Source organism: Centropristis striata, chromosome 23 (assembly GCF_030273125.1).
Source record: "Centropristis striata isolate RG_2023a ecotype Rhode Island chromosome 23, C.striata_1.0, whole genome shotgun sequence".
Lineage (NCBI taxonomy): Eukaryota > Metazoa > Chordata > Actinopteri > Perciformes > Serranidae > Centropristis > Centropristis striata.
In genome coordinates this window covers 31,347,952-31,373,453 of record NC_081539.1, presented here as the reverse complement: position 1 = coordinate 31,373,453, position 25,502 = coordinate 31,347,952, and the positions used below count along the sequence as shown (strand labels likewise).

Here is a 25,502-nt window from a genome sequence, read left to right as displayed (position 1 = left end):
TCCATAATAACATAAATGACAACTTATTTATTATCACTCTTAGTTGGTTGGCCTTTATGGTAGTGTGGCAAACTACACTGTAAAAAAAACTGTTGTTTTACGGTAAAAACCTGCCAGAACTTTACCGTAATAAATACGGTGCAACTTTTTCTAATATTACGGTAAAATGATATTAGCACTGTTGATTTCATGTTTAAGATTGCCATTTTATTCCATATTTTACTGTAAAAAAGAAAAAGTTTTTCAATCAAAAGAAACTCTGTTCTGCCATATAATTGACAAGAAAATACTAATACTAATTATAATTATAAATGCCGCATAATACAAAGATTTTAACATTAAATATCACAGTATATTTCTGTTAGAGATATGGTGTTTAGTCCATTTAAAAGTGAGAAAAAGTATTTTTACAAAAAATAAATGCAAAAATTATAGTGATGGCTTGTATATATATTACAATATATGTTGTTACAAACAAGGTGCCAGTGTATTTTACAGTGGAGTTATGTATTTTTAAAAAAAAAACAGTTTTGGCTGATATATATATTTACAGTGTTTCATTGTTACTGAGACATTAAACTGCATCATTTTCAATTAAATTCTGGAAAAGTTGGTGTGTTCTAAAACTTTTTACCAGTAGTGTATATATATAAAAAAGACAAGTCAATCAAAATATTTGAAAAAAGAACATCTTTTCCAGCATTTCTTTCCTTTTATGTCCAACCTGTGACTGAACTCACCATCGGGGAACTCTGGGTGGCAGAGCTGCAGGTCCTTGCAGGTCCTGGCGGGGTTGTTCTGGGTCCCCATGGGGTATTTCATGCGCTCGATGTCCTGTTTGAGGTTGTTGAGAGAGCCGAAGATGTCCTCCATGCCCTCGCCGTAGTCCATGATGGCGGCCGCTGCATCTGACTGCATGTCACTGGAGCGTTTGGTCTTCTTGGGGGACTGGATGGGCAGAGGCTGGATAACCTCACCTGGTGGGCCCTGCAGGAAATGGTTTAGATTATATACAAGAAGTCTGAGCTTAGATTTTGTGCAATGGTCCAGTAGTGTAATCATTTAAAGGTAGTAGTGGGGCGGATTAGCTGAACAATCGTTCACTTTGTGATAAAAGCATGAAATTTGGTAGATGTGTTGGTGAATATGTTTCAAACAAATCTGGATATTGGGCCACCTCAAAAGCGCCCCCTAGTGGCCGTGGCAGGCATTTGTTATACGAATAAATCAATGATGAATAAAAACTGCCCTTTTAATAATACCAACTGGTGATGAATTGTATATTGCTGGAAAGCCTGATTAGTCACCTTTACAACCAGGTACAGCTTGTAAGGATCGTGCATTCATGGAATGAGCAACGGGGCTAAACGTGTGGGTAGCACCCCCCAAAAATGTGCATCCCCTGTGGGGCGGATTAGCTCAATAAATCACAAGAATTGTTTATTTTGTGATAGAAGCACACAATTTGGTGGATGTGTTGGTGGATATGTTTCAAACAAATCTGTATATTAGGCCATCGCAAATTCGCCCCCTAGTGGCCATAGCAGTCATTTTCTTCGTTAAAATGACAAAAAATATTTAAATTATTTCTTAAAATATTAAAAAAATGTAAACTAAATATACAAACGTAAATTAAAAAATGTAAAAACACATATTAAATTAACAAAAATCCAGCTAGACACTCTTTCAGTTATTTTTCCTGCCCCACCACAATCCGGCTAGCCATCGAGCTAGCTAGCAAATGAGCTAGCTAGCTTATAGTGGCAGCAGCAGGGATGATAAATACTTACAGGAGGACCAGGAGCACCAACTGAACCAGTGTCTCCTTTGGCTCCAGCAGGACCCTGAAGAGAAACAGGAACAGAAACATGTTAATCAAGATAAACTTAGTAAACACAGTGACAATCTGCCTTTAAAACCTCCGATAGTACTCACAGAAGAACCTTTAGCTCCTTTGGGACCTTGAGGACCCTGCATGACATAGGACATAGGACATAAGCACAGCAATTTGGCAAAGTCATTCCATCATCAGTGTTAAATCTAAATGAGCAACTGAATCCAAAAAAAGACTTACAGGCAGACCAGGAGGACCGGGGGGACCGAGAGGACCAGAAGATCCACTGATACCCTGAGATAAGACGAGATAAAAACAGATTTATATTAAAGAAACATTAGAGACAAACGTTATTATCTGGTTTGAATATTGAGTTAAAGGGATATGGTTTGGATACTTAGTTTATGAACAAATGCATAATGAGCTTTATTGTGTATTTCATTGGCTGAGATGAAAATAATTCTTTATTTTAGCAATAAACAGAAAGGCAAACAGTGAAACTTGACAGGAAATGGGGCAAATTTGTTAAAAATATCCTTAAATAGAGGGGAAGTTATCTTGATAGATACATATTTTTTGTAAATATTTTTGTACGTGAATGAAGTTTGGTAGATAATACAAAGTTATTATGAATGACAAGTTGAATAATGATGTAAAGAAACCCAGAAATAAGTAGAATATGTCCCCTTTAATGACGAATATACTGACACATATGTATATAAAAAAGACAAGTCAATCAAAATATTTGGTAACACTTTACAATAACCATCATTTATAAACGGTAAACAGATAGTTTATTAATGTTTAATCATCATTTGTAAACTGTTTATAGACCGTTTAGAATGGTAAATACATAATTTATTAATGTTTAACTAACTTAATCATGTATAAATGGCAAATAGATGTATATTTATTTATAAACATGTCTATTAATGTACATTTATAGCTACTTTACCATTAACAAACAATTAAATTATAATGAATTGTTCATAAATAGTTTTAGTTGCACCCATTTTAATATTTTTAACTCCATATTAAGTATGTTAATGATTTTGAAATGATTCATACACCTTGGTTGAAAACATTTAACGATTAAATATGTAAAGCACTTTGTAAATGGTTAATAACTGGTTTATAAACCATCTATAAACATTATTTAGTTGTTATTGTAAAGTGTTACCAAATATTTGAAAAGAATATCTTAGATACTTAGTTTATGAACAAATGCATAATGAGCTTTATTGTGTATTTCATTGGCTGAGATGATAATAATTCTTTATTTTAGCAATAAACAGAAAGGCAAACTTGTTTCTTTGACCCCATTAAGTTCATATCTAATGTCACTTTTGTCAGGAAATAAAGCAATCTAACAATATGAGGCCTATTCTCACACCCTAAAATAGAAATGAAAACTTTTTTGAAGCCCTTCTGCTCTGACAGAAGGGGACATTACAGTTTCATTAGGCTTAATCTCCTGATACTTAATCCAGCCATCATCTTAAATCACTAGCAGGGCAGTAAAGAGCCTCAGCAGGACAGAAACATGTTCACTCATTCTGCAATGTTTATTTAAAAATGGATGAAGGCTGTCATCATCCTTTATCAAGGCTGAGCTTCACCTTCTCTCAGCTCTGCTGCTGGTTTTAGTGTTGGAGAAATATATCTACATTTAAATTTTAATACTCTTTTCAGTGTTTTGACTGAATGTAGTTAAATCATCACATCAGATATGCAGAAACTGATCACAATAGAAGCAAATCTGTTCCTGGATGCTCACTAAAACAACAAGGGGAAATGAAGAAAAATGGTTGCTGCAGATATGGAAAAGAAATTAACATCTATCCTCATTAAAACAAAAAAAAATGGGGAGACCATAAGGTTAACTAGAAGCCTCCATCCATCTTTTTATAGCTTTTTCTTTTTTTATTTATATGCTTTGAGCAATATGAACGAGTAATCCAATCTGTCAAAAGCTAAAACAATGGCATGGAGTATTTGGTTGTTTAGGATAAAGTATTTTGAAAAAAATATTTAATTGCTATCATTTTAACTGATATATTGCAGTTGGGATGACTCAAAAATATTAAAGGAAACGATCATGTTTGGTTCATTTTTCTTATTTTCATTGAAAAACAAATTATATTGATCATTGCATGGTTTTTTATTTTATCTTCTGGAAAGGATCTAGATCTCGTAGAGATTTTTTCCTTTTTTAAGATATTGTTTGGCCATTTTTAAAGCTTTATTGACAGGGGGAGACAGAGGGGTACCCACTCTACCAGGTGTGCTACCGGGACGCCCTCTAAAAGTTTTTCTTAAGTCTGTAGAATACAATTTGCTGGCTGGGACCAAGGTTATAATAGTTTTGTATTTTTCATTAGTTTTAGTTTTAATTTCGTTGTGAATTTTTGTTTTCAAATTCAGTTAGTTTTAGTTAGTTTTTAGAGTGAGTTTTCTAGTTTTAGTTTAGTTTTTGTTTTTTGAAAATGCTTAGTTTTAGTTTAGTTTTTATCAGTTTTAGTGTTAGTTTTAGTTTTTTTGTAATGGGCTATGTGTTGGGTGCCAGATTCAAAGAGGTCATAATAAATGTTTCCTTTATTTCCTTTGGTTTATCATCTCAGCCCCAATAAGGTTATTAACTCTTACAGTTCTGGGTGTTTTGTATTTTGGTTCTAGTGTAAACATCCCAGTCTCAGTAAACATATTCACCATGTGTTGCATGTTCTAATAGAAACACTGAATTATGAATGAAAAAAGTTGACAAAAACAAAAACTAAGGACATTTTCACTATAATTTTAGTTAGTTTTAGTTAGTTTTGTGACCACACAATACAGTTTCAGTTAGTTATCGTTTTTTTAAAAACTCTTGTTTTTATTTTTATTTCAGTTAACGAAAATGTTTTTTCAATTCTAGTTTTCGTTATTTCGTTAGTTTTCGTTAACTATAATAACCTTGGCTGGGACATCTATGTAGCACAACAACACATTATTCAGAAAGGTATTTAACACAAATTTTGCCTTCAGCAAATATTGCACCTCCTGCAGATTTGGATATTGCACTCGTCCATATTTCAATTTCAATAGAATTCAGACTACTGTTCAGCCCTGGAGCTGAGCTCTGCACTGCCTCTCTCTGCAGCAGTGACTCTGGAGGACCTGCAGCACAGTGAAGGGCAGCAGGTGGAGGGCAACAACATCAGGATGGAGTCATCAATTACTTACCCCGTCGCCCTTGCCACCGGGAGAACCTTGGGGTCCGGGCAAACCTCGGTCTCCTTTCTCTCCTTGCTCACCAGGAGGTCCGATCAGACCGATCAGACCTGGATGACCCTGCAGGAGGAAAACAGATGAGACACCAAAGAAGAAGAAGATAAAAGCAGCTTCCCTTTAAAAATACTGCATACATGTCCAGTGGTGGGAAAAGTAAAACAAAAGTACTAATACCACACTGTGAAATTACTCCACTACAAGTAAAAGTCCTGCATTCAAAACAGTCATTTTTTTACAGTCATAATGCATTATGATTGATTATAATGAGCATTATAATTCACTATGAATGCGCTCATAATGCACTATAGATGTAGTCTTCATAGAAAGTGTTACCGGTATTTCTTTTCTGGGTTTTTTTGGAACACATGTATGTCTATTGTCCAAGTTTGCTTTTTGTACTGTATGTTGTTGTATGTGAGCCACGTTTTAGATGATTTTCTGTCATGACAGACAAAGTATTCTGATTTTCATTCTGATTCAATTATTTGATGGATTGCCATTCAATTTCGTACATAGATTCATGGTCTCCAGATGATGAATCCCTCAAGACTGCACTGCAAAGAAGCCAACTTGTATTTTTTGGCCTAAAACAGTGATTTAATGCACTATAGATGTAGTCTTCATAGAAAGTGTTACCCATTCCACCACTGTACATGTCTAACATGAGCAAAAACTAACGGTTTTTCCTCAACAGAACTGAAAAGCTCATGTGAGGCTGTGAAGGGTGAAGTTTCATTACAATACAAATCGTCAGGCATCATAATTGAAATGCCTCTCCTGCTACAGAAACACAAAAAAAAAAAAACACAAACGATTCACAACACAAAGATGATGACATTGAAATGGGCGAGCTGGAGCCAGGCCCGGTGATGATTTGACAGCATTAAAAACGCACAACACGCAACACGGCGCCTCTATTGTGAGCTTTTAAAGCGCTCGCTCGCTCTCTCTCAAGCCATCATGTCAGTGTGTGGGAGGCAATTTAGATAGAGTAATGTGTGCTGTCTGAATATCCTTTGCAGTTATATTTCACCAGCAAATTTGACAGTGGCAGCGAAGAAAAGAGCAAGATTAGACAGATTAGAGTGATACATCACATTTAGCTGCATATTCAATCCTGCTGAGAGTTTTTCTCTTACAGCAGCTACGGCAAAAACTAATTTTGTTTCCTAAATGTTAACATAAGCGGTGCTTTGTAAGTCTAAAAGATGTGTTGCTTTGGATCTATTAAAATATCTAATATAAGCTCTGTGCAGCTCTGACTGAAGCCTGAACTCTGATCACTGTCCTGAGCTTCTTTTCAACCGTTTCATGTTTATCTTTCAGCCTGTTTGGAAGCTTTGGAGATTAAATCTGTCTGCAGGCAGATACACTCACCTTTTCACCTTTAGACCCAGGGTCTCCTTTCAGACCAGGAAGACCAGGAGGACCCTAAACAACAACAGCAGAAGAAGTTAAAAATCAATTTTGCAGAGAAAGGACAAAGTATAAATGGGACAATATGAAGAAAACCAGCAACACAGAGAACCTGAAGCTGAAATGAAGAAATATGGACAAAGAAAAATGAAAGGAAACAAAAATATATATAGAAAAACAGATGAAAAGCACCCATGTATTACAGGTAAGACTGTTGATTTAACCTGACTGGAGCTAAAGACTGGAAGCAAGGTGAAACGTCTTGCCTTGTTTTTTTGATTGATTGATTGATTGATTGATTGTCTTTATTTCGAACATGCAAGCAAGTAAAAAAACAACAAAAAAAAACAACAAATTTAAATATTAATAGATGAATAAGTAAAAAAACTAAACAAAAAAGCAAAAAAAAAATTTTTAGAAAACAGACACTTTCTGCAAGCTGGAAAGGGAGTAGTAAGAAGTAAAAAACATATCGAGTCCTACCCCTTAACAGCTCTCTATATCTATATACATATATATATATATATATATATATATATATGAATAATCAATATAGTCACATACAAATATTATAAACAATTATATATATATATATATATATACTATAAACAATTTATATTACATTGTGAATACCTATACATGTACATTGTAAATTACTATATAAATATAAATATTATAAACATAAATACAATTACCATGTGTATTACAAAACTACAGTCTACATATGTCCATGTTACAGAGGCTTTTCTAAATTTCTGTACTTTGTAAAGATGATGTCTTTATATTTGTTTTTAAACTGTCTTATGTTTTGGCTTTTCTGTACTTCCACACTTAACTTATTTCACAATTTAACTCCGTAGATGCTGATACAAAAGCTCTTTTTGGTTGTGCGTCCCCTTAGCTTATTATTATTATTATTATTATTATTATTATACCCTCCCTCCCCTTCAGAAAACATTGCCTGTATGTTTTTTGGTAGCGTATTATTTCTGGCTTTGAAGATTGTTTGGGCAGTTTTGAATTCAACCAGATCAGGAAATTTGAGAGTTTTGGACTGTATGAATAGTTTATTAGTATGTTCATGATAAGTTACATTATGGATTATTCTAATGGCTCGCTTCTGAAGAATACACAACGGTTGTAAAGAGCTTTTGTAATTTTTTATTGTGTTTCCCCAGATTTCTGAACAGTAATGCAAATATGGTAATATTAATGAGTTATACAGAATACAGTTCTGCCAGGAGTGAAAACATCTACTACTTCCAACTACTTCCCACCTTGACTTCACTATAGATAGACAAATAGAGTGAGAAAGAGATATTCTGCATACTAACCATGGGACCAGGTGGACCGTCCTGTCCTGGGGCGCCGGGCAGACCTTGTTCCCCCTGTGAGAAAGATTCAGTAGCAGTGACCATTACAGCCTGCTGTATTTCCTCTGGCCTGCCATTGATTTGCTGTGCTCAGCACCATGATTAATAGCCCAAACAGGGAAAAAAAGTGTGCTGGAATAAACAAGCCAAACTAAAGTATAAGCCAAATGGGTGTATTGATTATTCCATGAAGTCTATCATCATGCCTTAGCAGGACCTTGTTATGTGTGCACACTGTGGGTGTGTGTCTGTGTTTAAGCATGCATGTCCACTTGAGAGTGAACAATAAAATGCACATTTTCAAGTGAGAAATTAAACCAGGGATTATTATTAATTTAATCTCTATGTTTTAAAAGCTTGTTTATCATCAATTACTGCACTCTATTACTCAGGAAGGACAAAAAATGAAATCATGAAATCAGAAATAACTGAATAAATGTAATAATAAATGCTAAAATCAATACAGTAGTAAATAAGTAGTGCAACTTTTTCTAATATTACGGTAAAATGATATTAGCACTGTTGATTTCACATTTAAGATTGCCATTTTATTCCATATTTTACCGTAAAAAATAAAACGTTTTTCCATCAAAAGAAACGCTGTTTGTCATATGGCAGATATTTTATAAATGCTGCATAGATTCAAGATTTTACCATTAAATATTACAGTATATTTCTGTTAGAGATATGGTGTTTCGTACATTTAACAGCGTGAAAATGTATTTTTACAAAAAATAAATGCTAAAAATTACAGTGATGGCTTGTAAATATGTTAGCATATTTTATATATTCACTGTGCCAGTGTATTTTACAGTGAAGTAATGTATTTTCCCCCCCAAAAAAGGAAAAAATAGTGTTTTGGCTGATATATACATTTAGGGTGTTTCATTGTTACTGAAACTGAATTAACCCATTTATTATTTTACGGTCTTTTACTGTCATGGTTTAGCAGTTTTTCACCGTAAATCTACAGACATTTTTTACAGTTTGAGCTGAATATACATGCAGTGTATCAGACTTACGACAGGGCCGGGGATTCCACGCAGACCCTCTGGACCGGGCTTTCCTGAAGGCCCCTGAGGGCCAACCGGGCCTGTTTTACCTGCTGGACCCTCGGAACCGGCCTCACCCTGTATGTGGAGATACAAATGTTGTGAAATCGTGACTCAAGCTAAAAAAATTAACAAAATAAAAGCACACAATACAGTAAATAAAGCTTGATGATGTTTTATTTTAATATACACTACCGGTCAAAAGTTTTAGAACAGCCCAATTTTCCATTTTTTATTGAAATTCCAGCAGTTCAAGTCAAATGAACAGCTTGAAAGGGTCCAAAGGTAAGTGGTGAACTGCCAGAGGTAAATAAAAAAAGGTAAGCTTAACCAAAACTGGAAAATAATGTACATTTCAGAATTATACAAGTAGGCCTTTTTCAGGGAACAAGAAATGGGTTAACAACTTAACTCTATGGAGTCTTGGGCTATTTTGTCCATTTTTGAATTCTTTTCATGTCTTTGTAAGTCATTTTGTGTCTTTTTGTGTCTTTTGGTGTCTTTTTTTGGTCATCTTGTGTCTTTTTTTAGTCCTTTAGTCCAACATAAAATGTGATTTTGAATCTTTTTTTTAACTTTCAAAACACTATCATGTTCAATAAAGAATTTTAAATATTGCAAATGTGCATTAATTTCAGAGTACACTGAGACATTAAACTGCATCATTTTCAATTAAATTCTGGAAAAGTTGGTGTGTTCTAAAACTTTTGACCAGTAGTGTATATTGATCAAAGCTGCTGATATTTCATTATCACTATAATGACAAGCATTTCTATTTGATCAGATTTATAAAAGCATTCAGTCTTTCTCCAATGATGGTGGAAAAAATACATATTCATGATTATGACCTTAACATTAACACCAGAACATCAGTGAAATAAACACAGAGCTTGAAAAAACATGTTTTAGGTAACTGAAGCCAGGAAGGGCACTTCTAATATATTAAAATTAACAAAATATATATATACAGTACAGGCCAAAAGTTTGGACACACCTTCTCATTCAATGCGTTTTCTTTATTTTCATGACTATTTACATTGTAGATTCATCAAAACTATGAATGAACACATATGGAATTATGTACTTAACAAAAAAGTGTGAAATAACTGAAAACATGTCTTGTATTTTAGATTCCTCAAAGTAACCACCCTTTGCTTACTAGAATATAATACATGTTTTCAGTTATTTCACACTTTTTTGTTAAGTACATAATTCCACATGTGTTCATTCATAGTTTTGATGAATTTACAATGTAAATAGTCATGAAAATAAAGGAAACGCATTGAATGAGAAGGTGTGTGTCCAAACTTTTGGCCTGTACTGTATTTATATTTTTTATACAATATAATTATGCATTTCTACATGTGCAGGAAGACTTGATATGTTGTTTTTTGGAGCCTCTCCATATCTCAGAGTAATTATTATCAGAATTCAACTGCAGGCTGCTTTTAGCTGTGAATGATGCTGAGACAGTATGCATAATAATAATAATAATAATAGTATGCAGTGTGTAGATCGGGTAAATGGGGACAAGTAAACAAGAGTGTGAGTTATAAATGAGCCAAAGGGCTCCTGTTCCTCCAATAATATCTGCTGCTTCATCCTGCTATGTTTTAATTCATGAGAAAACGAGTATGGCCTCCAGATGAGAGCGTGCCGGCTGACCAACGTTCAGTCTGAAACACATCAATAAACACCAGACTAGACAGAACTCACGGGAGGTTGAACTGGAAGATATTCACAGGTTGCAGGCTTATTTTTAAGTGATAAGAACTACTTTAGTGTGTTTACAACTGTTGTGTGTTACAGCTGTAATTCTTTCTTTTGGAATTTTAAGATTCAGCTTTTAGCAGTGGTGGAAGAAGTATTCAGATCTCTTACTTAAGTAAAAGTACTAATACCACACTGTGAAATTACTCCACTACAAGTAAAAGTCCTGCATTAAAAACTTACTTTAGTAAAAGTACAAAAGTATCAGCATCAAAATGTACTTAAAGTAAAAGTACTTATTATGCAGAATGGACCCATTCAGATTGTTTTATACATTCTACATATGGTGGATTATTTGTATTGATGCTTTTTGGAAGCAGAGTTTTAATTTGGTAAAGATAGGAGTCATTTTAACTTTGTAATATAGGCCTAGTGTTATGAGGTTTAAAATGTCTAATCACTTTAACTTTATCATGTTTTTATGTTAAATCTTGACCTGAAAAGTAACTAAAGCTGTCGGCTAAATGTAGCGGAGTAAAAAGTACAATATTTGCCTCAAAATGTAGTGGAGTAGAAGTATAAAGTTACATAAAATGGAAATACTCAAGTAAAGTACAGGTACCTCAAAATTGTACTCAAGTACAGTACTTGAGTAAATGTACTTAGTTACATTCCACCACTGGCTTTTAGGCACATTCAAGGCCAATTTCCACATTTAAAAACAAGGTAAAACATATACTTTGCTTCATTAAAGCTTATCTTTCAGTGCAAACATTAAAAAAAAATGCACTAGCACATAGACAGCTAATAATGCTAACATAGGATGATAGCATGGTGTAATGGAAAATTAAGTTTTACATCCCTTTTCATATAAGCAGATTAGCTGAGAGGAGACATTAAACTGCATAATATTCAATTAAATTCTGGAAAAGTTGGTGTGTTCTAAAACTTTTGACCAGTAGTGTATTTTGATCAAAGCTGCTGATATTTCATCATCACTATAATGACAAGCATTTCTATTTGATCAGATTTATAAAAGCATTCAGTCTTTCTCCAATGATGGTGGAAAAAAATACATATTCAGTGATTATGACCTTAACATTAACACCAGAACATATACTTTGCTTCATTAAAGCTTATCTTTCAGTGCAAACATTACAAAAATGCACTAGCACGTAGACAGCTAATAATGCTAACATAGGATGATAGCATGTTTTTACATCCCTTTTCATATAAGCAGATTAGCTGAGAGGAGACATATGTTTTTGTCCTAGATTTGATTAGTATTCAGCGTGCAGCAGCAGCTGGTAACTGATTCTGCCTGTGCACAAAACGGCAGATCATATGTGCAGATTTAGACACTAATGAATTGAGGAGATGAGTGTAAAACAAGTGCAAACTCAGAGAAACTTCATTTAGTCTCTGTGATTCAGACTGAGAAGAGAAAAGCATAATAATAACTCTGAATACCTGAGGGCTAGACTCCTTTAGTCATTCTTGAAATTAAGCCACAGCACAATGCAAGAAACAATTGAATCTTAGTTTTGCTCAAATAGGCTCTGCATCCATAAATTTCCATCTAATCTAGGGGTGGAAATTAAATTACTGCTGCGTTTTTTTGTGCTTTCAATTCAAGTGAGGGAACAAAGCAGGTACAGTGGGGGCGGGGCTTGCTGAGACGACTCCACAGTGAAAAGGATGAATTGATTTAGTTACCTTAGCGCCCTTCTCTCCTTGCCTGCCCTCTGAGCCTGCAGCCCCCGGAGGACCCTGAGGAGGACGACAGGACGCTGCGTTAGCATTTAACACAACAACAACAACACAACAACGCTACAAGAAAGACTGGACAAACAAGTGAATGTTCATCATTGACCTTTCACAGTGTTTCAGACCAAGGTTATTATAGTTAACGAAAACTAACGAAATAACGAAAACTAGAATTGAAAAAACATTTTCATTAACTGAAATAAAAATAAAAACTAGAGTTTTTAAAAAAGCGATAACTGAAACTGTATTTTGTGGTTACAAAACTAACTAAAACTAACTAAAATTATAGTGAAAATGTCCTTAGTTTTCGTCTTTGTCATCTTTGTTTCTATTTGAACATCAACACATGGTGAATATGTTTACTGAGACTGGGATGTTTACACTAGAACCAAAATACAAAACACCAGAACTGTAAGAGTTAATAACCTTATTGGGGCTGAGATGATAAACCAAAGGAAATAAAGGCAACATTTATTATGAACTCTTTGAATCTGGCACCAACACATAGCCCATTACAAAAAAACTAAAACTAACACTAAAACTAATAAAAACTAAACTAAAACTAAGCATTTTCAAAAAATAAAAACTAAACTAAAACTAGAAAAACTCACTCTAAAAACTAACTAAAACTAACTGAATTTGAAGACAAAAATTCACAACGAAATTAAAACTAAAACTAATGAAAAATCCAAAACTATTATAACCTTGTTTCAGAGGGCTAACGTCAGTGAAATAAATACATCGGTTATGTATCTGTTGGAATGTTGGCTTATTTTTAAAAAACATTGGCGTACATGGTTGCAGCATGTAAGCTGCATATATATATATATGCCTCTGTCTTCCAATCCAATCTCCTTTATTTATAGAGCACAATTTTAGCAAACACAAGGTTTCCAAAGTGCTGCACAAACAATAAATACATGACACAATACAAAGAGATGTAGTAAACAATAGAACAGTAAGATGCAATAAGATAAAATAAATAAAAAATGGGATAAAAATAAATGAAATAAAATGTCAAATGTACTGCCCGCACAAAATAAAATATGCATGAATACAATAAAAACAAAAAATCATAAAATCATAAAATCAACATAAAATCAACACTCTACGTGGTGTTAAAAGCCAACGAGAAGAGGTGGGTTTTAAGAAGAGATTTAAAATGAGACAGTGAGGAGGATGTCTGATGTGCAGCGGCAATTCATTCCACAGTTTTTGAGCTGTGATGGCAATGTCTTAACCCATTGACGCCTAAAACTTCCTGTAAAACCTCTGGGCGATTTCAAAATCAGCCCCTAAAACCTGAAGTTTTTCTGGAAATTCAACAGAAGTGTCAACGCTTCTACTAAATAATAGATTTTTCAGCCTCTGTAGCAGATAGAAATGAAATTCAAAAAGTACTTGAGAGCTTATACAAATACTACAAAACGACGTATCCACTTGTCAGGCTTCAATGGGTTAAACGAGAGATGGGCGTCTCCACCAGAGATTCTGTCAGGTCAGCTCCCGTGCCTTCTGGCATTTCAGTGTACTTTTATTTGATTTGTATTTTGAACAATAGTCTGATGAGTACTTGGTGGATGCTGTCTTCCAACAAGAATGATAATCCAGTGTCCCTGAATGTGCACTACTAAGTAATGTCAGGATGTGTTTGAGTGACTCTGACATGTCTTTGTCTGCCCACAAACATACAATCATGCAGCCACACACACACACACACACACACACACACACACACACAGTGTTCTTGGGTCGTGTCAAGGGTTGGCAGGTCGTCTTTTCTTTCTGCTCAGCAGCTCTCAGACCCACAACGATTTCTTTCAACTCCACCTCCAGTCGTCCCTCTTCAGAGCCGCTCTCCATCCAGATTCCCTCTCATCTGGCCGTCTGAGGCTGAGTGCTATTGACTGAGAGCCTCTAATGTGAGCTCGCCTCCTGTCTTGGAGCTTTCATCTTCTCCTGATGTGCACCTCTTACTGGTGGGGAAGAGGCCGGCTCTTGATCAGCACAAAGAGCCGTTTCAATTGTAGCACGACATACAGCAGCTAGAGTCGATGTGCAGGGTTTGTTCTTCCTGTCACGGTTGCCACGGTTACTAGTCAGGCGGCTTAGCTAAATAACACGCTGGACAAAAGCACCATATTTTTTCCACGTGCTCTCTATCACCATAGGTTTCAATTTTTGGTAGGAGCCACTTCATCAAGATTGCGGATCGGAAATGGCAGCCATATAAAGTCTATGAGAAATGCTATATCTTCCAAGTCACTTAGAAGGTCAATCTTGGTGTCAAAATCTACATTTTCTGGGTCAAGAAATTATTTATAGCTATTGAGAATATCATTAGATGATTATTTGATCAAATAGATATGTTCATTTTCACCCAGACTGGTAGGTCTTCAAGTGCTGCAGCAGGGAATCCTGAGCTGAAAATGTTTGGAGTCTATGTTCCATTAGCATAGCATTAGCATTAGCTGCCATGTACACTGCAAGGTTATTATAGTTAACGAAAACTAACAAAATAACGAAAACTAAAATTGAAAAAACATTTTCGTTAACTGAAATAAAAATAAAAACTAGAGTTTTTAAAAAAACGATAACTAACTGAAACTGTATTTTGTGATTACAAAACTAACTAAAACTAACTAAAATTATAGTGAAAATGTCCTTCGTTTTCGTCTTTGTCAACTTTTTTCATTCATAATTCAGTTTTTCTATTTCAACATGCAGGAACACATGGTAAATATGTTTACTGAGACTGGGATGTTTACACTAGAACCAAAATACAAAACACCCAGAACTGTAAGAGTTAATAACCTTATTGGGGCTGAGATGATAAACCAAAGGAAATGAAGGCACATACCCATTACAAAAAAACTAAAACTAATAAAAACTAAACTAAAATAAGCATTTTCAAAAAATAAAAACTAAACTAAAACTAGAAAACTCACTTTTAAAACTAACTAAAACTAACTGAATTTGAAAACAAAAATTCACAACGAAATTAAAACTAAAACTAATGAAAAATCCAAAACTATTATAACCTTGGTACACTGCTCAAACAAATCAAGGTAAAGCTTTCATCTCATGTCAGATCTTGATCAACACATTATTTACAGTGAGTCATCTAGTGATATTCTCAGTAGCTTTAAATGATTCCTTGACCCAGAAAATGTAGATTTTGACACCAAGATTGACCTTCAAAGTGGCTTGGAAGATTTATTGTTTCTCATAGACTTTATATGGGTGCCATCTCCGATCCACAATCTTGATGAAGTGGCTCCTACCAAAAAATTGAAACCTATGGTGATAGAGAGTCCCCTTTCTTCTCAAATCTGGTCCTAAGCCGCCTGACTAAACCCTTTTGTTACCTTTTGTTGCCTCGACAGCATCAGGTGTATGAGACAAAGTTTATTACCGTCCTTAATTGCAATTAATTGCCACTGAGAAAGGATAAAGAGGTAAAAAAATGAAACAGTGACCTGCACCCAAAAGAATAATTAAAGTCAGATGAGGTTAATAACTTTTCTATATTACTTTTTTCAAGATGCTTAGTTGAATACATTTACAGTATTAAGGCATAAGTAAATCAGATAGAAGTCAATTTGCTGCTGTGTTAAATTGACTTATTCATAGTCGGAGGCTGTGCTAGAGAAAGATTTAGGAATTGTTTCAATTTTCTACAGCCAAAATGCTGCGAAGACACAGAAAGGGCAAACAGATCCTAAACAAGTTTTGCTGTGGATTTTAGTATTCAGAGGATCAACCTGTCATGGAGCAGCAGGATCATCTTAGGTCCCCTTTATTCCCTCAGCGATTAAAGACCTATGAGTGATAAAATAGCCCTTTTCCTTACCATAATCCCTAGGCTATTTAGGTGGAGCATATGCTGATACCATGCTAAATACTCAGAATGTAAATTTCATTGGGCACATTAGAAAAGCAATCAACCCTGATTTTAAAATGCATGACCTGTTTTCCCCCATTGGTTAGCCTTGGAGTCTTTCTTTGAAATGCAGTCAGTCATTTAAGATTGTGACTTTCTTTCAAATTCAGGAGAATAGCTGCTCATTTTCATGTGGACTTTGAGCTTCACAATATATTGGAAATATGTTAATGTTCCACCTCAGATATGTGCATTCAAAAAGCAGCTTATTGGCTTTGATATTTCAGTCAGTTATCCCAACCTCATACTGATGCATGAAGGGGATCTCCTTATTGGAGAATGGACATCATAGAAACATAAACTTTTAATGTGCTAGAATCTCTGTATTTTATATTAACCTTGAGAAGTTTTGTTCAAGTAGAGACCCAGTTTCTCTAGTAAAGGGAGACAAAAATCTCCCTTAATCACATCATCATAAATGCATTAAAAGATGAAAGGTTTTATTGTATTTGATTATTTTTTGGATAATGCTTCTCCTTTCATAACGTCCATGTTTTGCCTTTGTTTTGCTGTGACTGCCAGTCAAGCAGCCATGGATCAATAATGTGTCAGACTTGCTATATCTCTATCTTTCTTTCTTTCTTTCTTTCCACTGCCACAAGGACGTAAATGAGCTTGGAACCCACAGCTCTTTTTTTTCCAGCTATTTTTTCGTAAGCCTTTTTCAATTTCTTGCTAAGAAAAAAAAAAAAAAAAGATTCATGATTTTCACATCCTGCCATTCATTTCTCTGTCGGCTTTGTGGCGGATTTCTTCGCAGAAAGCGAAGAAAGACTTGACCCCTTAAATCTTCCACTTTGTTTTCCCCACTCTAATTTTAATGAAAATGAATCTCTCCTGCTTTACTGCCAAGATTGAGTTGTTGAGGAGGAGTTGCTGCTGATACCGGTCTGTTGGCTACGGAGCCACAATACAATGCCAACTGATACACAAATCTTTCAGCTATTCTAAAACAGGACTACAACATTTCACATGAGCTTGTTGAGTCATGGCTTTAATACGGACTAAAGCTTTAGTCAGCAAGAGATTTTATATTAAAACTCACTCTTTCTATGATGAAATGCCAACAGTGGAGACCATCAGGCTGCTCTGTCTTGGGATGCACAAATGAAATACTGTAGTAATTTTAATTTTAATGGCTGCAGACTTACTCTCTTGCCAGGCGGTCCAGGCGGGCCCGCTTCTCCTGATGGACCTGGAGGTCCCTGGAAAACAAGGAGAAGAGAGATGCCGGTTTGCTTTTGCAGGCAATAAAACAAGTTGTATTAACAAATGAGACAGTGCTGATATGAATTTTAATGAGAGCGCAGCATGCTTCACTAAATCTCTTGATATGTCTGCCAAAATGACAATAACACAGAGAGCATATTGATATTTAGGGAATATTGAAGCCCAGGATAGTCCAGAAGAACCAGAACAAAAAACCCAGAGTGAAATGATTTGTACTCTGCTTTCTGACACACTCTCATCCAATTATCTCAGAGTTAATTGCAAGCAATCAAACCATTTTTTATCATTTGCATTGGTAAATATTGCATTGGCAGTAGTGAAAAGTGAAGCCAGCATTATTTAGCTGTTTTATAGGTTGAGTACACGGTTACATATAAATATAAATACCATTATGAGCCATTATACAAAGTTCATTCCATGTTAATGTACCTTCTAAACACTGTTTTCCACTGTATAATTCCAGTGTGCAATCAGAGTTCATAAACATTCACTCATTTCAATTTCAAATATGTAACACTCATGGAGTAAATAAAATAGTTTCTGTGTTTTTCTGTAAAGGCTAATTTACATTCATAAATGTTAATAAGAGCTGTGATTGGCTGTGCTTTACACAGAGCCAGCACATTGCTGTTTGCCTTTTATTTCTAATCATACTTAATGAATCTGCAGTGCAGATAAGTCCATTTACCCTACACCCTAGAGTATGGAGTAAATACCATGAATTACAATGCTGCTGTGTAAATTATTTACTGACTAGATATAATTACAGCTTTTACTGCAAACGTAAACAAGATATATTCATACTCATGCAAACAAAGTGAAAATGTAGCTGATTATTAAGATAATTACATTATATTATGGGCTTTTTAAGTGTCCTCAAGTGAACCGTATACGATACATGATATATATACTATATAAGTTTATGATATATACTTATTTGTTCTGTCCAAATACTATAAAATGACAACAACTTACCGGCTGACCGGCCTCACCATCCTCTCCCTTCTCTCCTGCTTCTCCATCAGTTCCCTGGAAATGAGAGATGTGCTGGTTAGATCAGTAGTTCTCAACCTTTTTGAGTCGCAAACCCCAATTTAACATGCATGTTGTCCCTGACCCCCCCCCTCACTGAACAGAATCTCACATGCACAGTTCAGCTCACCCGTAAAAGAAACAAAATGACCAAAAAAAGAAAACAAAATGACCAAAAAAAGACACAAATTGACCACAAAATGATCAAAAAAGACACAAAATGACCAAAAAAGACACAAAATTACCAAAAAAGACACAAAATTACCAAAAAAAGACACAAAATTACCAAAAAGACACAAAATGACTAAAAAAAAGACACAAAATGACCAAAAAAAGGAAACAAAATGACCAAAAAAAGACACAAAGTGACTAGAAAAGACACAAAATGACCAAAAAAGACACAAAATGACCAAAAAAAGACACAAAATGACTAAAAAAAGACACAAAATGACCAAAAAAAGGAAACAAAATGACCAAAAAAGACACAAATTGACAAAAAAAAGACATTAAGTGACCAAAAAGACTAAAACATATTAACACATGAACACTTTAACACAGTGGAGACAGAGCTGACTTCCAAAATGATTTGGCGACCCCCAGAAATCATCTCAACCTAGTCTGGACCTCAATTGGGGTCCCAACCCCAAGGCTGAGAACAGCTGGGTTAGATAATGTCTGTTGCAGGAAATATCTATTTATATGTTACCATCATACTGTTTCATTTATTGATTAAATATGATTCACAATGCAAAAATCTAAATGGCCTAATGTATAGTGAATAAATATTATTTAAAGATTTCATACTTACAGCAACACCTGGCTCTCCAGGTGGACCAGGGTCTCCAGGGAATCCGACAGGACCCTTTAAAAGAGAGAGAGAGAGAGAGAGAGAGAGAGAGAGAGAGAGAGAGAGAGAGAGAGAGAGAGAGAGGAGATGCATCAGTGTAAAGAAACCTGAGGCATTTTTCCCCTGGATACAGATTACAGGCATGGTAAGTAATTTAAACAACACCTGGTAACAACCATCAGAAGCAATTTGATGGACTTAATGATGATGTTGCAAATCCAAGTGAAAAAGCTTCACTGCATTCCATTACCATGCAGGCATAAAATATAATCTCCCTCAATAAAAAGGCTTTTTACTTCTTGAATATGTTCTCGGATAAAATTGCCTGCCTCAAGGCCGGCGGGGGACATTTCCTTTAAAGCACTACATTTCAGCCTGTTAGACAGAGTGCCTAAAAAAAAACTCTTTGCAGATTTTTCTGAGAGTATGTGGCAGACGTACAGGGTTGCCCTTTGGACCGTCATCTCCAGGGGGTCCTTTGGCTCCAGCAGGTCCTGCAGCTCCAGGGGGTCCGGCCTCGCCTTTCTCTCCTCGCTCGCCTTTAGGTCCCTATAGCGGTGTGGGAATGCATTCATTACATCAGTACAGGACCACGGGGGGCAAACATTTTTCAAGAGGTTCCACTGAACTGAACTGAGGAAAAAACTGACATGTGGACAGGACGGAGGCTGCTGCGGGAAATTGGATCTAAAGCCGAGCGTGATTGTGTGTGACTCTGGATGGTCAACATGTTGTGATGTGAAGTCAACACTTGTTTTTCAGTATGAGCACTTAAATATGAGTGTGTCTCCACACTGCAAAAAAGCCAACTTGTATTTTTTGGCCTAAAACAGTGATTTAAGTTGGTAAAACTTGGAAATATAAATTATTGACATTTAGGGCAATAATGTAAGTTAGCACAACAAAGGAAGCCAGTTGTCTGCTCAAAAACAAGTTGGTGAGTTGTTGTTACTTATATCTTTAAGTTGGGGTTCACAACAAGGGACAATAGTTCTGATAACTCTTATTTCTTTGTTGGGAAATGCGGGAAAGTGGAGAAATTTGGACATTAGCAAAAGCTAGCGGCTAACTAATGCTAGCGGCTAACTGATGCTAGCGGCGCTGCTTGTTACAGCTACAAGAGTAGCCATTAGCGTATCAATGCTAACTCAAAATTGTGGTCACAACATTAGCTGACATTTCATAGCGGCGTTACAATCGTGCCAATTCAGCACATTGCAGAAGTTAGCAGAAGTAAGGATTAAAAGTTATTACAATGTAAAATTATAAGTTAGTACAACTTACAGTTGAGTTGACAAAAATCTGAATTCAGAGTTGAGCAAACTCAAAAACAAAACTTAAAGTATTTAGTTTAATTGTCCAACTTAAAATTTTATTGAAGTTTGTTGCCTTGAAACTTTGAGTTCACCCAAATTTTATTTTTTTGCAGTGTGTAGTTTTGCAGTGTGTAATCTGAAGCATCTTAAGCACTGAAACCTCCTGAAAGCTCCTGTGGCTCAGTTCTTGCTGATATAACGGTGCATTTTTCCTGCTTTGTATGATAAAGCACTTTTTCTTTGTGTCATGAAGCAGTGTGATCAATCTTCAGACTAGCTGAATATCAGATTGTCCAGTTTGTCACTATTTGCTGCCCTGCATTTAGCCCTTCAGCTTTTTGTGTTGAATTTAGTGGAACTCTTCACCCAATGACAAAAGAAGCTGTAGTTTCCTCTACTGTACAGCTTTAAAGACACATTACCCATTAGGCATATAGATTAATAATGTATTCAATGATTCTACTACACGCATTCATCATGTAGTGCAGTGTATGCTTCATTTCTGTTAGTTTAATACAGTAGTTCTCAACCTTTTTGAGTCGCGACCCCCAATTTAACATGTATGTTGTCCGCGACCCCCACTCACTGAACACAATCTCACACAGACAGTTCAGATCACCCAGAAAAGAAACAAAATGACCAAAAAAGATACAAAATGACTAAAAAACGACACAAAATTACCAAAAACAGACACAAAATGACCAAAAAAGACACAAATTGACCACAAAATGATCAAAAAAGACACAAAACGACCAAAAAAGACACAAATTGACCACAAAATGATAAAAAAGACACAAAATGATGAAAAAGAGACACAAATTGACCAAAAAATGATCAAAAAAGACACAAAATAACCACAAAATGATAAAAAAAGATACAAAATGATCAAAAAGAGACACAAATTGACCACAAAATGATCAAAAAAGACACAAAATGATCAAAAAGAGACACAAATTGACCAAAAAATGATCAAAAAAGACACAAAATGACCACAAAATGACCAAAAAAGACACAAATTGACCACAAAATGATCAAAAAAGACACAAAATGATCAAAAAAAAAGACACAAATTGACCAAAAAATGATCAAAAAAGACACAAAATGACCAAAAAATGACACACACACAAAATAACCAAAAAAAAAAAAAAACATTAAGTGACCAAAAAGACTAAAACACATTAACACATGAACACTTTAACACAGTGGAGACAGAGCTGACTTCCAAAATGATTTGGCGACCCCCAGAAATCATCTCGCGACCCCAATTGGGGTCCCGACCCCAAGGTTGAGAACAACTGGTTTAATATATAACATTATTATGTGCCATTTTAAAATGTGTGGTGGATGAGGATGAAAGCACTCAGCACTTAATTATATTAAAATAGCAATAAATCTTATTAAAACAACTGTGTTGAATATTATATATTGTTCCTTACAAATGACAGTAATATAAAAGTTAAATTGAGGGGCATTAACCCCATTTTAATTGACATTTAATGACACCATTTCTTTGTGCTAGTAGTAATAAATACTATCATGATCATCATGAGACTATCATGAGACTAATCTTGTAGTAACTAGTTATTATTGAGTTATTAGAGTCCCAATAGCCTCAGTGCTAAATGTAACACTATAATTTAAAAAGGACAGAAGTGAGAGGCGCTGGCTGAGCTTATGAAGCTGCACACTGACTTTGCAAATGTCAATGACAGCAACAGTGTGATGAGGAACTAACAAGGGACATTATGAATGCTTGTAATCACTAAAATCACAAAATGACTAAAAAAAAGACACAAAAAGACACAAAATGACAAAAAAGGGGAAAAATGACACAAAATGACTAAAAAAAGACACAAAATGACCAAAAAAAGACACAAAAAGACACAAAATGACTAAAAAAAGACACAAAATGACTAAAAAGACACATAAAGACACAAAATGACTAAAAAAAGACACAAGAAGACACAAAATGACTTAAAAAAGACATAAAAATGACCAAAAAAAGACACATAAAGACACAAAATGACTAAAAAAAGATACAAAAAGACACAAAATGACCAAAAAAAAGACACAAAATGACCAAAAAAAGACACAAAAAGACACAAAATGACCAAAAAAAGACACAAAATGACACAAAATGACTAAAAAAAGACACAAAATGACCAAAAAACGACACATAAAGACACAAAATGACTAAAAAAAGACACAAAATGACTAAAAAAAAGACACAAAATGACTAAAAAAAGACACAAAATGACTAAAAAGACACATAAAGACACAAAATGACTAAAAAAAGACACAAAAAGACATAAAAAGGACAGAAGTGAGAGGCGCTGGCTGAGCTTATGAAGCTGCACACTGACTTTGCAAATGTCAATGACAGCAACAGTGTGATGAGGAACTAACAAGGGACATTATGAATGCTTGTAATCACGCTGCTCTGCCACTCCCACTGGAGATAGGCCATCTTTCCAATCTGTTCTTCTACCTCCATAATGATAAATGAGGCAGCAGAGCTAATAGAGCTGTCAATGAGTGGCTGTTTGGTAAAAGTTTTTAAAAAAAGCTAATCAAATTGTCATAAATCTCTGTCTGGAAACAACACAGGCAAGCATATGGATATGATAAATTAACATGCAATCTTTGAGAATGTTTTCAAATTAAATCTGACATTCGCTAAATATATTTTATAATGAGAACAATCTAAATCATGGGTCTCAAACTCGCGGCCCGTGGGCCAATTGCGGCCCTCGTCACGATATTTTGTGGCCCCCACCTTGATATGAAAGTTTAATGTGAGTTTTATATGAATGACACTTTACTGTGTTGTGTGTGGAAGGTCCCTTTTATTACTTTTTTTGGGTAATTTTGTCTTTTTTAAATAATTTTGTGACTTTTTTAAGTAATTTAGTTTTTTTCTGTCATTTTGTGTCTTTTTGGTCACTTTGTATATTTTTTTGGGTCATTTTGTGTATTTTTAACGTAATTTTTTAACGTAATGTAGTGTTTTTTCAGTCATTTTGTCTTTTTTTGTAATTTTGTGTCTTTTTTTGGTCATTTTGATACTGCCTCCAGCGGCCCCCAGATAATTTGAGTTTGAGACCCCTGATCTAAATACATCGTATTTAGGAAGACTTGCAAAACTTTTAAAGTCCTTCACATCTGCACTATTGCAGCTACCAAAAAAAGGGCAAATCACAGCTAAAAGCTGCTAAAAGCTGCACTCAGCAGAGTGAGTGTCTGCTGTTTGGATGCTGGAATCATTGTTCTTTAAAACAGAAGCACCAGGCGTTTCCTCCTGCTAATTATGTCTTAAGAGTCTGGGAAGAGACTCAGTCTGGCAGGCCATGTGGACATGGGGGGCAAAGCAGGAGAACCATGCTGAGATGAACCACCAGCCTCAATGTGAGGAGCAATTACCTTCAGTGTGATGAAGACACAGCGTCACACTGAAGAAAAAGCCTTTTGCTTTATATTTACCTAAAGCTATCTATTAAGAAACCTGGCGATAACCTACAAATATATGTTTCTTATGTTGCTGATACCGTTATTTACATTGTAGTCCAGAGGTGTCAAACTCAAATACACAGTGGGCCAAAATGTAAAACTTGGACAAAGTCGCGGGCCAACATTGATATTTATTGAAAAAATTGACCTAAACAAGTTCAAACGAAATGGAACAAGCAAAGCTTGATATAACTTAATATTGCATATATTCAAAATCGAATATCAAATAAAAACAAACACATTAATGGCATTCATTTCTTAAATAAAATTTAAATAAAAATCGTATGTCCCTTTATTTTATATGCGGCCTTCTTTAAATTTAAATTTAACAGTAATCTTTTTCCACAGGCTAAAAATAAATGTGAGAATAAAATAACAATAATAAACCAAATGACTAATAATAATATCCTTCAATGAATGTGCAGCCATTCAAGCCTTGGACTAGCAAGAAAAAGTGCATAAAGACAACTTTAATTTGGGATTTGTAGTATTATTTGCGCTGTATAATACCGGCGGGCCAGCTCTGGTTGTCATTTGGTATTTCCTTGAGGGCCAAATATAATTATACTGTTGTAGTGGAAAAAATACATTTTTCCAACTTTAGTGGTGTGTTCATTAAATGAACTTAAAGTGAAGTGGAGCTATTTTTTAAAAATGTTTTCAGTATAGCCTACACATATTTTAGGTTGGGTGGTTTGTTAAACACTGATAATCTAAGACATGTAGCATGTTGATAAATGAGATTTACAAAGAAACACACACATGGTGGCATATGTAGTACAGACACAAAGACAAAACCAAGATGAACATGCCTGAAACACATATATATACATATATTCAGCTCTCTTACCCCGGTCCCAGCCTCTCCGGGTGGTCCTGGGTTTCCAGCCTCACCTTGTTCACCCTGTGGTTAGACAAATGTCAGATAAACCTTCACCCTCACACATTACATTCAGATATAGCATTTGAAAAAAAAAAAGGTCACACATAATCTGACAAAATAGTTCTTCTATTCTAACGCTTAATGAGGTTATAATACAATATCAACAAAAGCTAGACATACAACTAAACTCAGTTTATAACTGTTAAATGTGCCTGTATTCCAAGTAAAGAGCCCCCCTTAAAGAGTTGGTAGCCCTTCATACTTCATTTTTCATATTCTAGAGTCATTTTAACTGCAGTGCTACAGCATTAAGCTTTTATAG

At 35.0% G+C, this 25,502-nt stretch overlaps 1 protein-coding gene and 1 long non-coding RNA gene across 4 annotated transcripts in view; one reads left to right on the top strand and one right to left on the bottom strand.

The window, feature by feature from the left end:
• col11a1a (collagen, type XI, alpha 1a) overlaps window positions 1–25,502 on the bottom strand; it is a 148,401-nt gene that overhangs the window by 5,882 nt on the left and 117,017 nt on the right. For all 3 annotated transcript variants that reach the window (XM_059327462.1, XM_059327463.1, XM_059327464.1), the window contains exons 50-63: window positions 25,148–25,201; window positions 19,916–20,023; window positions 19,436–19,489; window positions 18,571–18,624; window positions 17,517–17,570; window positions 12,372–12,425; window positions 8,916–9,023; window positions 7,855–7,908; window positions 6,482–6,535; window positions 5,057–5,164; window positions 2,075–2,128; window positions 1,936–1,971; window positions 1,791–1,844; window positions 741–987 (exon numbers count right to left, since the gene is read on the bottom strand). In XM_059327462.1, the coding sequence (XP_059183445.1) occupies window positions 741–987; window positions 1,791–1,844; window positions 1,936–1,971; window positions 2,075–2,128; window positions 5,057–5,164; window positions 6,482–6,535; window positions 7,855–7,908; window positions 8,916–9,023; window positions 12,372–12,425; window positions 17,517–17,570; window positions 18,571–18,624; window positions 19,436–19,489; window positions 19,916–20,023; window positions 25,148–25,201 (1,093 nt within the window). The remainder of the gene's footprint in view (window positions 1–740; window positions 988–1,790; window positions 1,845–1,935; window positions 1,972–2,074; window positions 2,129–5,056; window positions 5,165–6,481; window positions 6,536–7,854; window positions 7,909–8,915; window positions 9,024–12,371; window positions 12,426–17,516; window positions 17,571–18,570; window positions 18,625–19,435; window positions 19,490–19,915; window positions 20,024–25,147; window positions 25,202–25,502) is intronic.
• LOC131962492 (uncharacterized) lies at window positions 14,715–15,545 on the top strand. The gene is made up of 2 exons (XR_009389931.1): window positions 14,715–14,860; window positions 15,497–15,545. It is a non-coding gene; the product is annotated as an uncharacterized LOC131962492 (long non-coding RNA).